General features: G+C 44.2%; 1 protein-coding gene across 1 annotated transcript in view; it reads left to right on the top strand.

The window, feature by feature from the left end:
• The window catches only part of TMEFF2 (transmembrane protein with EGF like and two follistatin like domains 2), a 225,978-nt gene that overhangs the window by 209,676 nt on the left and 668 nt on the right, over positions 1–15,634 (top strand). The window contains exons 8-9 of the mRNA XM_084892130.1: positions 10,090–10,213; positions 12,291–12,449. Coding sequence (XP_084748256.1) covers positions 10,090–10,213; positions 12,291–12,449 — 283 coding nt within the window. The remainder of the gene's footprint in view (positions 1–10,089; positions 10,214–12,290; positions 12,450–15,634) is intronic.

Raw genomic sequence — 15,634 nt, 5'->3', positions numbered from 1 at the left:
GTGTGTGTGATGGTGTGAAAAATCTGGAGATGGTCTAATTCAGTGTTTCCCAGAAGGGGGTCTGGTAGAAAAGCCCCACAAAATGTCCCTAAAAAGAACAGGGAGTTTCCCTAGACAAGAAGGTTTAGGGACACTCCGTGATGGGTGTTCTTTCTTGGCATCTCACAATCCAGGTTGGCCTTTTAAGAAGTCAGAAATCCAGCAGTAAAAAAACCCATAGAACTTGGTCTTTGCCAAACTTACTTGACTATAGAACCCCTTTGTCCATGCAGCTTGCCCCAGAAGCCATGCGTCCCCATGGGAAACTCTGGTCTAGAGGGATGGCCATTGTCTGTAAAGCCTGCAATCTAGAAGCACAGGTGGCTGCTTGTCCTGCCCGCTGACACTAAAGACTCATCCCTGCCTGCCGCTCTTTCTCTTGGGGCTGTCAGCGCCTGCTCTTCGTTGTAACATTGTCTCTCCCATTTGTTGCACCTCTGCATTGGTGGTTTTGCTTCCATTTATTTCCCTGTCTGAGCCTTCTTTCCTGCCCCCATCATTTCTCTTATGACATTATCTTTCCTGCAGAAGAGTTGAATTTGTAAGGATATCATAAGTGGACCAACACTCCTTCACTCCCATGTGGAAACTGAACAGTCACACTCGTTGGTACAATCTGCATCATTTCTCTTTGTTCCTCGACCCAAGAGAATGCTTCCTTTGCTTTCACACAGCGAGTTCCTGCCAGTTTCCTAACAGAGCCATTACAGGAGGCTGGAGATTTGCAAAAGGTGGTCTCCAGATACCTGAGATTTGACAACATTCGGAAGTCTCAGGGATGTTAACGTTTGTGACAGACACATGCCTGTTCTTAATTGTTGTGTTCTCAGAAGAGGCAAAGACGTTCTAAAATAAAGTGAATTGTTAGGCTGACAACCAAACCCGAGGAAGGTTTGATGGCTGAGGACTTCCCCTCACAGCCAGGGTGGCCTGGGAAGGGCTCACACACTCTGGGCAGGAAATAGCGGGCTGAGACCCGGGTTTATAGAGAAGAAGCTGAGATAGACCTGGGATGGGGGAGATGGGCCAGCTCTAAGGCCAGCTCTTCTTACCAGGGGAGGAAGCGGGATCCACGGAGCAGGAAAACCTCTCAGTAGACAGCCAGAAGCAGAGGTGAGGAGAGCTGACTGGGAAGGCTCAGGAGTAGTGCGACCCAAATGAGCAGGATCACCTGGGGTACTTTTAAAAAGCTGACTCAGGCCCTTCTTCAGTTGGTGACTCTGATTTGGGGGATCAGGACCAAGCCCTGGGAATCCAGTTTTGAGAAGCGCTGAAGGTAAGTCTCCACCACAGCCATCCCCTTAAAGTAGAATTTAGGATCCTAAGCCACTTCCGTTCCTCCATAAATCTGCCATTCGTAAGAGATCAGCATAGAATTATATTTATACAAAACTCACACACGTGTATGCACACACTTCTGTGACCATATCAAAGCATCGAGCGTGTCTTCTACTCTGTGACATGCAAAATCTACATTTCTGTATCTCGAAATTTGCCCAGGCATTTGGCATTGCAGAAACTTAAATATGCCACTTAAATGTTATGTAGCGTTTCTGGCTTCTGGAAGTGCTTTTATCCCAAATGTTATGGAGCTTATGTACTTCTCTTTATTTTGTCCGGAAGAGAGGTCCAGTTGTAAAGCCGTTGCTATGGTGACTGTACACTGACTGCTCCTAGTGTCTTTTCTCAAGCTCTTGGAAGGGTGTGAAGAGTAAAAGCTGTTACTTTGTGCCTCAGTTTCAAGTCTCTGAAAGCTCTTCCGTTCTTTGTAGAGGGCTCTTGAAGGAAACCGAGGTGATCGCTAGCTTTAGTCATTGGAATATCCTGTGTATCTGTAGGTGGAGTTTGGGTGTTTATCACCTGTTATTTTCAGCATGAGAAGAAATGCATGGCTATATTCAGAAGCAGACAACAAGGAAAAGTTTTATTCTTTCATGATCTTCATTTCTGTGTTAAAATTCATTTGCGAGTGTTGTGTTTTATTTGTTTTGTTTTGTTTTGTTTTTAAGAAAAGCTACTTTCCTGTTGTCCTAAAAGAGTTTAACCAGCATTTCTCCTTCTGGGCAATACTGTAGACACAGTGTGAACGGCCATATCAGGATCTAGGAATTCGGAACTGGGTGTGCATCCAGACTCTCTGCTGGGCAGTGACCTCAGGGGACAGAGGAAAGCAATGCCTTTTGAGAAGGTGTATCTCAGCTGTCTATTCCTTTCTGTCTCCACCTCTGCCCCTCGGGCACAGGACAATTGCTGAGCCCACAGAGCCCAGAGGCAAAGGGGATGGAACCTGAACCTCTCACTTGGGGTATTGTTTTCAGCATTGGCACCAAAGGAGCTCTACTTAGACCTAAGACGGGATGCCCAGATCAGTCACTAGGCAAATACGTTTGCCCAGGAATGCACACATTTGGTTCCAGAGAAAAGGAAGCGGGAGAGGGGGCTGTCCTTGAATATGCTTGGCATACAGTGCTTCCACTGGCTTTCCTTTCTGTGAGGTTGATAGTAAACTTCATCTGCTAAGAGCAGCTTGCACCACGGGAGAAGGGTCGCCACAGCCAGAGTGCAGGAGGGGGAGCTGGGGCAGACTGAGGAGGGAGAGCTGGGACAGACTGAGGAGGGAGAGCTGGGACAGACTGAGGAGGGGGAACTGGGACAGACTGAGGAGGGAGAGCTGGGACAGACTGAGGAGGGGGAACTGGGACAGACTGAGGAGGGAGAGCTGGGACAGACTGAGGAGGGGGAGCTGGAGCAGACTGAGGAGGGAGAGCTGGGACAGACTGAGGAGGGGGAGCTGGGGCAGACTGAGGATGGGGAGCTGGGGCAGACTGAGGAGGGGGAGTTGGGGCAGATTGAGGAGGGGGAGCTGGGACAGACTGAGGAGGGAGAACTGGGGCAGACTGAGGAGGGAGAGCTGGGGCAGACTGAGGAGGGGGAGCTGGGGCAGATTGAGGAGGGACAGCTGGGGCAGACTGAGGAGGGAGAGCTGGGGCAGACTGAGGAGGGGGAGCTGGGGCAGACTGAGGAGGGGGAGCTGGGGCACCTTGAGGAGGGAGAGCTGGGGCAGACTGAGGAGGGGGAGCTGGGGCAGACTGAGGAGGGGGAGCTGGGGCAGACTGAGGAGGGGGAGCTGGGGCAGTTTGAGGAGGGGGAACTGGGGCAGATTGAGGGAGAGTTGGAGCAGATTGCTCTGAGAAGCTTCTGGCAGTACTGGCCCTGGACTGCGGTGGCTAAGGACCCAAAGAGCCCTTTCTCTTCGCACGGCCTGATGTTTGCAAAGTGTTTTCTGTAGTTCCGGAAAACTACTATCGTTTTAGAGTCTTCAAGCTAAATCCCCTAAACCTATAGGAGTCACCACTTGCTGAGAGTAATGGGCTCTTGATGGAATGGGGAGCTGGAAAGAACCAGGAGGGGCCGAGTACAGGGTCTGAGGCCAGTTCCCTCCCTCTTCAGGCTCTGCCAGCTGAAGCCGATGGCGCTTCTGAGTCAGAGGCTGGAGCAGACAACTGTAGGCCTGCTTCCTTAGCTCTTAGTAATAAACAAACAAAAAGAACACCCCCCCCCCCCAACTCGGAGTTTAAAATTCTAACTGATTCTGTATGAGGCTTATTATGCCAAATTCTTGAATCATAGTAATTGTATGTGGACGTCTTCAGTTAAAACGTTACATGTAAGTGTCTCTCCCAAGATTCCACAGATTTCTCAGCTTCTCTCTGTGTAAATATCTCACCAGTGGAAACGGAGATCATAAAAGCCCAAGCAAATAATCACCCACTAGTGTTGCATTTCAATCACTCCAGCCCACAGATAACTGTGTCTATTTCAGAGGCTGGTCTTTTCTTTTTCTTTTTTTAATTCCAGCTGTTCTTGAATAATGTCATTAAGCCCTTGCTTGAGAATGTAGTAACATGGAAATTCGTTTTCTTCCACTTTAGTTTTGTGTCCAATTATAATATTTATATATGCAAGAAGTGATAGGGATAATCACATTTCTCATTATCCATCACTGCCTGATCGATGGTGGCATAGGAAAGAATTTCTCTCTGAATCTCGCTCCCAACCCACACCCCTGCCCATGTAGCAAAGTTGAGGGTCAAATCGGTTTTTGTTTGTTTGTTTGTTTGTTTGTTGTTTGTTAATCCCCATCCTAGGATATTTTTCCCATTGATTTTTAGAGAGAGTAGAAGAGAGAGGGAGAGACAGAGAGAAACATCGATGTGAGAGAAACACATCAATTGGTTGCCTCCTGCAGGAGCCCCAACAGGTACCTGCAACCGAGGTATGTGCCCTTGACCATAATCGAACCAGGGACCCTTCAGTCCACAGGCTGACTCTATCCATTGGGCAAAACCAGCTAGGGCTCAAATAGTTTTCATTAAAGTACTATTCTGGAAGGGAGAAAAGGCTAATGTTCTACTTGCAGAAGAGATGTTGAATTTGAAGGACTTGCTCTCTGTTTTTGAAGTTATTTTTCTAAATATTTAAGAGATTCAGTAAACTAGCACACTTTGATGGGTCTCTGCTCTTCACCAAACTTTAGGGATTGTGTCCTTAAATGCCTCCATGTCCCCCATGTAAGGCTGTCACTTTCCTCACATTCTCATTTGAGTCTTTGTCCTAGAGGCTTAGAAAGGAGACTCTTCTCATCTACTCATCTGTGCCTTGAAGAAACCGTGACAGCCGGCGAAGCTATTATGGAATTTGTTAACGTGCAAGAACTCATATAGCATCTCATTCAGAGCCCGCTCAATAGGAACGCTTTTCTGGCCTTGAAAAAACTTCGATTGCAATTCAAGCTAGATATGAGGTTTTACCGCCACCGCGAATGTTCATGCCTGATAAGATAAGGAGAGGAAATCATAAGAATTATATATCTTCTTTGAAACCAACTCTAATCAACAACAGGGACAATCATGATTTTACTTCTAAATTCGAAATTTGTTCCTGCCCCAGGCACAATATAAACATAATAGAAAGAAAGATAGTTTTCCTTTTCCTAGTTGGTTAAATAAAATATTTTCAAGTTGCTTTGGAGATATGGCAGTAAGTAGGGGAGAAGTAAAATGGAGTACTCACAAGAGGTGTACAAGTATACACATAGTTTCGTTTCCTTGTATTGTTATTAAATATGAAAATAGAAGTATTATGTAAGTATATTCAATTGAAAATAACTAGTTTACTGGGAAAATGTGGTGCATTTTGTGTGTCCACAGGAAAAGATAGTTGAAAAGATAATAAGCCACACTGTACTCATACCCATGGCCTTGTCAAGGTAATTTGCATGATGCTAAAATCAAATTTAGATTCCGTAAACATGTTGTTCTCCATAAGGAAGACAGCAATTAATGAAGATCACTTTATGCAAGAATGTCTGAATTATAGGTAGAGTCAATGTTTAAGACATCTTATACCCTTTGTAAAAGAACAATGTTCCCGTAATTAAAGCAGAGGGATTTCTTTTATTTACTGTGTCTAAATAGGAGCCCCATTTCTCCATTTCTTTTTCTGAAAATATAAAAAATAATATTTTACAATAAATATTAGTAAACTGTATTAGTAACTTGCCACAAATAAGTATTAGCAATACTCAAGTATTACTTTTAGAATTCAAAGAGCCTAGGGGTATGAAATAATCTAGCCTGCTGCACAGTAGCACTCTATAATATCCCTGACTAATACCAGCGCAGCTCCTTTCCAACTCCAGCAGGAACCCACGTCTTCACTAGATAACTCTTCCCCTAGTGAACCTGTCTGCCTGCTTAAAGATGTGCAGTAGCAATCTGCTTCCCTAAAACACTCACTGAATCCCCAATGTTACCCCTAATTTAGGATCTTTCCAATTTGCTCTGAAATTCTTGCACAGAATCAGACCCCACTGGAGAAGCAGCAGCCCACGAAATTTGTATATATTCGCAAGGAAGGCTGGAATAACAAAGCATGGGTCTATCCCGAGGAATATCATCTGACCTGTCCTGCCAAGGCCTTCCAGGCCGCAGTGCACCCTAAGAAGGGTCAGCCCTCTAGCCTGTAGGTGCAGAAATCAGATTTTATAAAGCCCCAGAACTGAGTGGGCTGAAGAAGCTGACCTGTGTCCAAAAAGCTGCACAGAAATTCAGGACCAATTAATTCACTCAAACAAAATATATTGCTGCGGTCAAACTGATGAGATCCTCAGGTGGTACTGCCAAAGCCATTCCCAATGTGTAGGCTACAGAGAAGTCAGCTTCTTTAAAGGCTGTTTAGAGAGCAGAGCATGAGGACAAAAGAAATGGTTTAACAGCGTCAGACACTGAGAGTCTAGCATGTCCACCTCTGCAACCGAGACTCCGGGTTTCCTGGTTCGGGAGGGAGGGGGACTCCCCACCACAGGGCACCCTGAGAACGCTGGAAGGTAGCATGGACTTGACTTTCAGGAGCTTCTTTTCCCGAGCTGTAACCCTTGTCCAGAGGTAAACGTTTTTTGTCCAGACACACGGTTAGTCCAGTTTTACACCGACATAGCTCTCCTTCGATCTGCAGTGTGTTGCTTTGGTAGGTTCTCTGAATGGCATCTTATTCCAAGCTTTTTGGAGAGAAAAAGTCAGGAGTAACAGTAAACATACACATACAGCCCTCGCTGAATTGATTTAGTCTCTAAAATGCTGTGCCTGGCTCTGCCCACTCACCTTAATTGACTTATGAGCAGGTGAGCCCATAGTGAGGATAATTGCCACGCCCGCTGTCTATGGCCCCTCCTGCCTCTTTCCCTGTAAGCACCGGGACAGAAACAATAGGTACAGCTGTGCTTTAGAGAGACCCCTCCCCCACACACACACACACACACAGCTTCTATAATTCTTGACTTGAGTTTTGACTAGGAATGGGTTAGTCCACTCAGATTATACTAGAAATTGTTTTCCTAAAAGGGTCAGGATATCTTTTTTTTAATAGATTTTTATTGATTTCAGAGAGGAAGAAGAGGGAGAGAGAGAGAAACACCAATGATGAAAGAGAATCATTGATCAATTGCCTCCTACACATCCCCTATTGGGGATGGAGCCCACAACCTGACTGGGAAAAAAACAGTGACCTCCTGATTCATAGGTCAATACTCAACCACTAAGCCATGCCCCAGGCTAGAGTCAGGATCTTTTAGAACAAACCATTTATAAACATTTAAATAGAAAATTACTCAGATATTTTCAACAAAGAAAGAAGAGTTTCTACCATTATCACTCTCTCAGAGGAAAGAGCATAACCCTTACATTAAATCTATTTTTATAGGGAAGACAGAGAAATTGATGTCAAAATCATCAGCCACTGGAGGGAACATACCATACAGATTTCCAGAGTATAATTATAATAATAATAAAGCTCTAAATGCTTTATTATTGCTTGAATACCTAAGCATAAACATCAGGATTACAAATACAATGGTCCATACACATATTTGGTTAGAATATTAAATTTCTGTGTCTCTATTTTTCCTCATATACTTAAATTTCATTTCTAAAAATATGTCTACCGCATTACTAGGAGCAGTTATATATTCAGGTTTTCAATCAGCTGGTATACTTGGTTGGATTGACTATAAATTTGTTGACATATATTGATGTTTCCTCATTTTCTTGCCCAGGGATCATTTCTTCCACTCATTTATTTTCAATCTCCCTACTTTGGTGTTTGACAGAATCCCACAAATAGAGCGCGCTGAGCTCATGAGGGATGGTGTAAACTATTTAGCAGATTTGATGCTGGATACGCTCCCCCTCCCAGGTGCTCACCCTGGCTGGGTAATGAACTTTGTAAAAAGATGCAGCTTTTACCACACCGAGGCAACAGACTCACTCCCAACAAGCTCCTGTTTTGCCCTTGGTCTTCAGCTCATAATCGTGAATATGGTGCAAATCCAGAAACAAACAGTATGGGGTGAGGGACAGAGTTGAGAATAAAATAACCTTCAAAACAGATTTTCAGTTAAGACAGTTCTTGGTCTTAACAACTGACAGAAAGACAAATCGCCCCAATGAAGGACTCCGGGACTGAAATCCCAGCCCCAGCTGAAAGGCAGGGAGGTACCGAAAACACTGCTGCATGCAGGTGTGTGGAGGCACTGGAGGGTTGCTAACGAACTCTAAATAGAAGTGCTTAATAGTTTGCTGTGGGGACAGATCCAGAAATACGAGGGGAAATCAGTGCTGGCTCGTTACCTCAGCAGTGGGGCCAGCAAACCCCACCGCTAGGTCGTCTTTAAGCAGCAGGTGCCTGGTCTGACTCCGCTCGCAGCCCCCAGAATGAGCCACGTCAGCCACCCTGGGTTCATGCGTGATCACAAGGTGCATCTAAACACCGTGGTGTCCTACTTCCGCCTCGGTCACAGAGCCCCAGAGTGGACATTTCACTCAGCACAAATCCATTCCAGTTTGGTGCTTGCTTACTGCAGCTACAATTGACACAAAATTCCAAAATAGTTTGGAAGAATGGGAGAGAAAAAAAAGAAAAGAAAAGAAATGTATGCCTATGCCTATGCTTAGTCTTTCCATGGAAGTGTTGCCTTCAGTTTAATGGAAAATGTCATAGTAGGAATACAACAGCGCCAACAAAAGGTCACCTGTAAGGTAAAGGGTCTCAGACACAGAACAATGGATAACCTCAGCCCCTCCAGCATCCTCATCGGAGATCCTTTATGAATGTGGGTCTGTAATTTGAAATATGGCCCCTCATAAAAAAGTGTGTAAATATTTCCACACAAGAAAGCACTTATTTAATAAGTTATTTCAAACTTTAATGTTTTGCAGTGGACACCTAGATCATGAAATGTATAGATAGTTCACAACTTCTCTTAAACATTAATAATACGTTTGTCTGATTCACTAATACCAAAGGTATGTTCTTTCTCCTGAAGATTAGGCTTATCATCCATGAATGTCAGTAAAAATGTTAAAAACACACTATAATTTAAAAAGTATACTTGGAAATAATAATCTATTCATAAGCTATAAGCTTAGTAGTTCATTCTCAGTCTTCCATTACTGCTGGCCAGTTACTGTGGTGATGAAGGATATTTTAGATTGACATTTAGAAAGTTACATTTCCTTTGTGTTTGGGAAAGAATTTTAAAGTATGTCAGGTCTCAGGTCATAGAAAAGACTCAAAGTAGGCAAAACTTTATTATAAAATGAACATACAAGGAATCAAAAGACTGCTTAGAGGTGACATTGCAAAATATGAAGCAAAAGTATTTGGATTAACGTACGTCGGAAAAACATTTTAATATCTCTAGGAAAATATGAGAAAACAAAACTTCCTAATGACAAAGGAAAGGGTTTATTTTAAAACACAAGATTTTTTTTTTCTTTATCACAAGTTTAAATTGCACGTAACATTGTTAACATGGGCCAAATGTTTCGCATTACACACACTTACAGCATTGGGTATGTTCTGTGTTCGTGTCTACATAAGCGATTATGAAATAACGCTCGCTCTTTCAATCGCTTTACTTTGGCATTAAGAAATTGTATGGGTGCTAGCAAAATTCATGTTCACAGTAGATGAAAAAAAAAAAAAAGCCTGAAAGGAAACATTTGTTGAAATTTGCATTCAGTTTTGGAAAACATCTGCTTAACCACTGAATGCAGCCACATTTTAACTTTTAAGCTCCCTCATTGAGAACGTATCAACGTATTGCAGCAATTTTCTCTGAGGGGCATTGTGCTAGGCTTTCATATTCAAAAAATAGGCTGTTTTTTCTTGGATTATTTTTGTGATAAATGTACAGTCTCCACACAAAAACATTAAGGCTGTCGGCCAACTCATGGGCACATTACTGGCTGTTGAAGATGCAGGAGACTGCATAAAAGCATGAAAAGCTCGGGGTGATTTCCAGCTCCCTCTCCAAACACAATTGTAGGAACGTCCGTCTTTCAATTCTCCCTTTCTCTGTTAGCGTGGCCTTTCAGTTCCTGCCCTTTTAAATCTCTTTACCTACTGTACCTTTGCTTCCTAATGTCCTGCTTGATCTTACCCGGCTCAGAAAAGTATTGACAGGGCGCTTGCTTTGATCTGTGTCCACAGAGAATGCTAACAAATTGGAAGAAAGCGCCAGAGAACACCACGTCCCTTGCCCGGAACATTACAACGGCTTCTGCATGCACGGCAAGTGTGAGCACGCCATCAACACGCAGGAGCCATCCTGCAGGTAACGCTCACCTTCACCCAGGAAAGGTGGGGGCGAGCACGGGGACCCCAAATGCTGGGCCTGGGCAGGGCACTGGACGCCGTGTGGCCCGAATAGGTGATCAGCAGCCAGATCTGATCACCTTCTCCCACCCACATAGGCCCCACCAGGAACCTGTGAAATGTGTGCGCCTTGCACACCCAAGTGCTGTGTAACACGTCATTACATACATACTCTGGGTGTTGCAAGCTCCTTAAAGACTCAGGCTCCTCTGTTTCATTCTCCCTCTTCCCCGTGGACTTAGGACAGCACTTGGCACATAGTAGGTGCTTCATAGTAGGTGCTCAGTCTCAAACAAGTGGGCGGGGAGCCTTCCTGCCCCAGGGCAACCTAGTTGCCTCTAGGAGGCCATCTTTCCCTAGTCCCTGAGGCCTCAGAATAGGGGTCATGGCCCTTAGTCTTGCCAGGCATGCGTTCTTTTCTGTGGTCTTGCTATCCACCAGCCTTGTTTGGTGAAGCAATAGCAATCCCTCCACAGACCCAAACTCGGATGAGACACAGAGAAACCACTTGTCTGGACTTAGTTAGTAAATGTACACATCTGCCCTAGCTGGTTTGTCTCAGTGGATAGAGCTTTGGCCTGCGGACTGAGGGGTCCTGGGTTCGATTCCGGTCAAGGGCATGTATGTTGGTTGCGGGCACATCCCCAGTAGGGGGTGTGCAGGAGGCAGCTGATCGATGTTTCTCTCTCATCCATGTTTCTAATTCTCAATCCCTCTCCCTTCCTCCCTGTAAAAAGTAGTAAAATATATTTTAAAAATAAATAAATTTAAAAAAAAAAATGTACACATCTGCTCAGTGTTCCCAGAGCAGTGTTCTTCCAGAAATGGTAAAGCCAGAATAAAAAGCCAATGCTGGTTTATTAAAGGTATACACACGTGACATATGATGAAATAGGTTGTGTATTGATATACATTGAAAGGAGTTTTTGGCCGCCAGCATGGCTCCATGGTTGAGCGTCAACCTATGAACCAGGAGGTCACGGTTCCATTCCAGATCAGGTCACAGCTGGATCCCCATTGTGGGGCGTGCAGGAGGCAGCTCTCTCATCCTTGTTATTTTTATCTCTCTCCTTTCTTTCTGAAGTCAATAAAAATATTTTTTTTTTAAAGAAAGGAGTTTCTCTCTCTCTGTCTTTCCTCCTCTCTGCCCCTCCACACTCTTCTCAACAACTGTCTTCCTCTCCTGTTTCCCTTCCCTGAGTCACTAGCACCTGCCCCCCTCCCTCCCTAAGTCAAGCAGAGTGAGCCTCACCAGAAGCTGCCCCCAGCCTCCCCCTCAGCCCAGTAGCCGTGAGAAAACACTTCCAGGCAGACAGGAAGGCCCAGGATGGAGTTGGGAGAAGTTCCAAGTGAAGGACTAAATGGTTGTACAAAGTCCAGGACAGGCCGATCCCAGGGGGTTGCTGTCCGGGAGCTGCTTCCTGGCTTCACTGTCAGAGCCGCCTCTGGCCCAGGTGCTGCCTGAGCTTCCGGAGGGGGCGAGGGGGGCAACCTCAGGCTCGGGACGGGCCGCTTGCTGGGCAGACCCCGTCCCTGCAGCATCAGCATCCTGGAAGCTGCCTCCCTGGTGTCAGAGGCCACGTCCAAGCAGCAGGTAAAGCGACTGCTCACATGGTGCGCCTGGCCCAACATGCCTCAGCACCTGTGCCAAGGGAAGCATAGAGAACGCTCCCCACAAAGTGTAAGTTCAACAGCGCCTCTCGTTACCTGTGTCAGCAAAAAGAAGCCCATCTTCATGGAATCATGCCGACAGGTTGCTCAAAGAACACGTTACATCAAACATAAAGTTCACCTGGAAAAAACAACAACAACAACAACATAAAAGGGAGAATTCTCAAACTCTCCTATTGTGTGCATAAAGAGAAACCACGTTATCTTTGAAATCCAAAGCTCGGAGAGGTCTTTCTGAGAGTAGGAGGGGAGGAGTGACGCCTGCTCGGTAGCGTGTTCCTAGAGAAGGGAACGGGAACCCTGTTTGGTGATGACGATCAATGCTGAGCCCGGCGGCTTCGGTGACCAGCCGTCCTGTCTTCCAGGTGCGACGCCGGCTACACGGGGCAGCACTGCGAGAAGAAGGACTACAGCGTGCTGTATGTGGTGCCCGGGCCCGTGCGCTTCCAGTACGTGCTCATCGCGGCCGTGATCGGGACGGTGCAGATCGCCGTCATCTGCGTGGTGGTGCTGTGCATCACAAGGTCAGTGCTGCGGGGAGGGATGCCAGACTGGGTGATGGCCCGCCCCCTCATGGACGCTGCGGCCATGTCCGTCTCACAGCCACATGGAGAGGCGTTGGTTTTCATGCTGGAGTAGCACCAATTATTTCTCTCATTCTGCATTTTGATGAGAATTATTTATTTTCTAAGCAAAGGTCTTTCTTCTCTCTAATGTGTCATGGCAGTCTTTGTGTAAATATACTCTTCAGCCCTAGCCGGTTTTGCTCAGTGGGTAGTGCACTGGCCTGCAGACCAAAGGGTCCTGGGTTCAGTTAGGACCTGCATTGCAGGCTCTTCCCTGGCCTGGGCCCTGGTCAGGGGTCCTGCAGGAGGCAACCAATCCATATGTTTCTCTCACATCAATATTTCTCTGTCTCTTCCCCCTCCCCCCACTTCCACTCTAAAAATCAATGGAAAACTATCCTTTAAAAAATAAATATACTCTATTTTTACTAGGAAAAAAGTCAGTCTTCATTGACACTATTAATATACTTATTTAAATGACCACTGTTTCCTTACTTATCCAGGTCAATGTGTTAAATGAGGTCAGAATAGATTTTAAGCAAGGCTTAGAAAAGTATTAAATTATATCTCTCATTTATGGCACTTATATTTCCTAGTGTAATTCTTAGATATAATCATTTTTCACACATTTGATATAAACAACAAGTACATTTTTATCTTAACAATATAGCCTTTGATCACAAAACTCAAAGAAAATTGTCCAAATGAGAAAAGTCATGTTCTGCTACATGAAAACTTTTCATATCTGGAAACGTGCAGCAAATATCAAAACCCCCAGAGCAATCAAATGGTTATTGTTTCCCAGAGAGCAAAATTGTGAGAGATGCAGAGATTTCATCCAGTTTCAACAGGAGAGAAATCCATGATTAATTAGTGATGCCTGACATGGGCTTGGAGCAAAGGATGGAGGCCTGGTACTTGTTTAACTTGACTAGCATATAAATCCACGGTAACCAAGACAAGAATTAGCTGCTAACCCAAAAGCACACGGTTTATGTCCCATCCAACAGAAACATGATTGAAGATATTACTTTCATCCCCGTTTCCTCTCCTGGAAAAAAAATTTCTCAGGACGTTTTCAAGGTTTTTCCCACATTCACAGGGCATTTAGACTGTCAGGTGTTTGCACAGCTCTACTGTAAATCAGAATGTTTCCCAAAAAAAAAATTCTTTTCAAAAGGGGAGAAAATGAAAGACAGTATCATATTTTTAGAAAATAAAGACCATGACACATCTCAGTCTCTGTATTGCACTTTCTTCTTGAGGATAAGTGTGGCATTTTCTCTTGAAAAAGACAAAATACGGTCCATAAATCCTTGCCTGGCCTAAAGGCTTAAGGGAGATCATCGACTGGAGCTCCCTGCCACTCTGAGCCAAGCTGGGTTCATCAACTGACTCGCACGTGTAGATGCCAAGTGAGTCAGTGGATTATATTAAAATAGATCCTGGGGACCAGAAAGATGACTGAAGAAACCAAAACGCTGAGTAGAAAAGATAGAAAGGAACCTAAAACACAGCCCACTACACCATATTACTCTGAGGGTTTTGAGCTTCCTAATAGCTAAGCGATATCAGGATATGGAAAACAACATTTATATTTAGTAGATCTAATCTGATAACAATTGAATTTGTTACTTCCTGTACTCGCAAAAATGAGAATGTTAAGTACTTTAGCAGATGTTTTTGAGTCTGTTTTTAATCACATTTCCATTCCCATACACAATAAACACAACTGGAATGCATAGGGTCCTTACCACACCAGGGATTGTGTGTATATATATTATGTGTGTATATACACACGTACGAAAAGAGAAAGAGAGAGGCATACATTTAAAAGCATTATGAAGAAGGTGTAATTATCCCTACTTTCAAGAGAGGGACTCTGAGGTATGAGAACTTACAATTTGCTGAGCATATACAGCTGAACAATAGGGTGGGGATGGAGGGCTGCCTATTGTCAGAGCTGTGCACTTGCCCCCTGCTCATACCGCCCCCTTACCGGTCACAATGCCCCATATTCCAATGGTCACGGCAACCTCAACTGAGCTCCAAATTAGAGCAAGCCACTTCTTCAGGGCAAGGTCATTATCATGATCTGTGTTAAAACAAGCAAAACTTAACCTTCTGTTTACTTTTGAAGAAGAGAAATAGCACATGAACTCAGTTAGCATTATTGTAATGCCTTGTATAAACCTGTCTTATGGTAGCCAAGTCTTCCAAAGTCTTTCCAGGAGTCGAACTAGTCAGCAAACTACACTGTTCCCAGAGTGGATTATTTCAATCTCGTGAAAATATTCTGCTCAAAATATTTTCCAACTAGGCTTTCCAACTAGGCCACGCCCAACCCCCCACCCCCACCCCCTCCACACACACACACACACACACACACACACACACACACACCAAACCCTCCTTTCTTGGTAACCTGGACACGTGTGTGTGTCAAGATCTACTCCAAAATATCCAGTTGCTAAAAGATTTAAAATATTGCACCAAGCAGAGATCCCTTTTTTCTTTTCAATTTTTTAAAAAATCTCTTTATTACCTGGATTCTCCTATTTTCTAGTTTTCTTCCTTTTCTCCTCATCCCACATTCTTTTATTTTCTGATTTCTTCCCCTCATTTTTACTACTTTAGTTAAGCACCTGCCCTCCTTCTAAATTCAACATTTTATTTAAAAATATAAGCATCTAGAGACATGAAAGAGTTGCTCTGTTGAGAAGATGGGTTTTCAACCTTTTAATCTCTGGCTCCTGCTTGCTAAAATGTGACTCCCAGCTCCATGTTCATTTGGATAGCTTTACCATCCCCCTCCCCAAAAGAACCACACACAAACATACTCTGGTACCCACAGCTTATTACGATAGGATTTTTATGAACTTTACCTTGTTGTTCTCATTTGCATCATCAAAGCATTCTTGTATTACATGACAAAAGGTACTAGGTCAGAGCTTTTCAGATAATTTGACTGAATATTAGCTTTTCATAGAGGCTGCATAATTGGGACCAATTTATGTCCTTGGCGTATGGTATTAATGTGAAAAATGATATTAGGCTGAAGCAGTATAATGTCTCTTCCCATTATATGTCAGATATTAGCACTTGGCTCATTCTCTAGTTTGATGGGATTTAAACTTGCAGTG

This window comes from Pipistrellus hanaki (assembly GCF_964339955.1).
Source record: "Pipistrellus hanaki genome assembly, chromosome: 8".
Lineage (NCBI taxonomy): Eukaryota > Metazoa > Chordata > Mammalia > Chiroptera > Vespertilionidae > Pipistrellus > Pipistrellus hanaki.
This window is presented reverse-complemented; position numbering and strand designations above follow the sequence as displayed.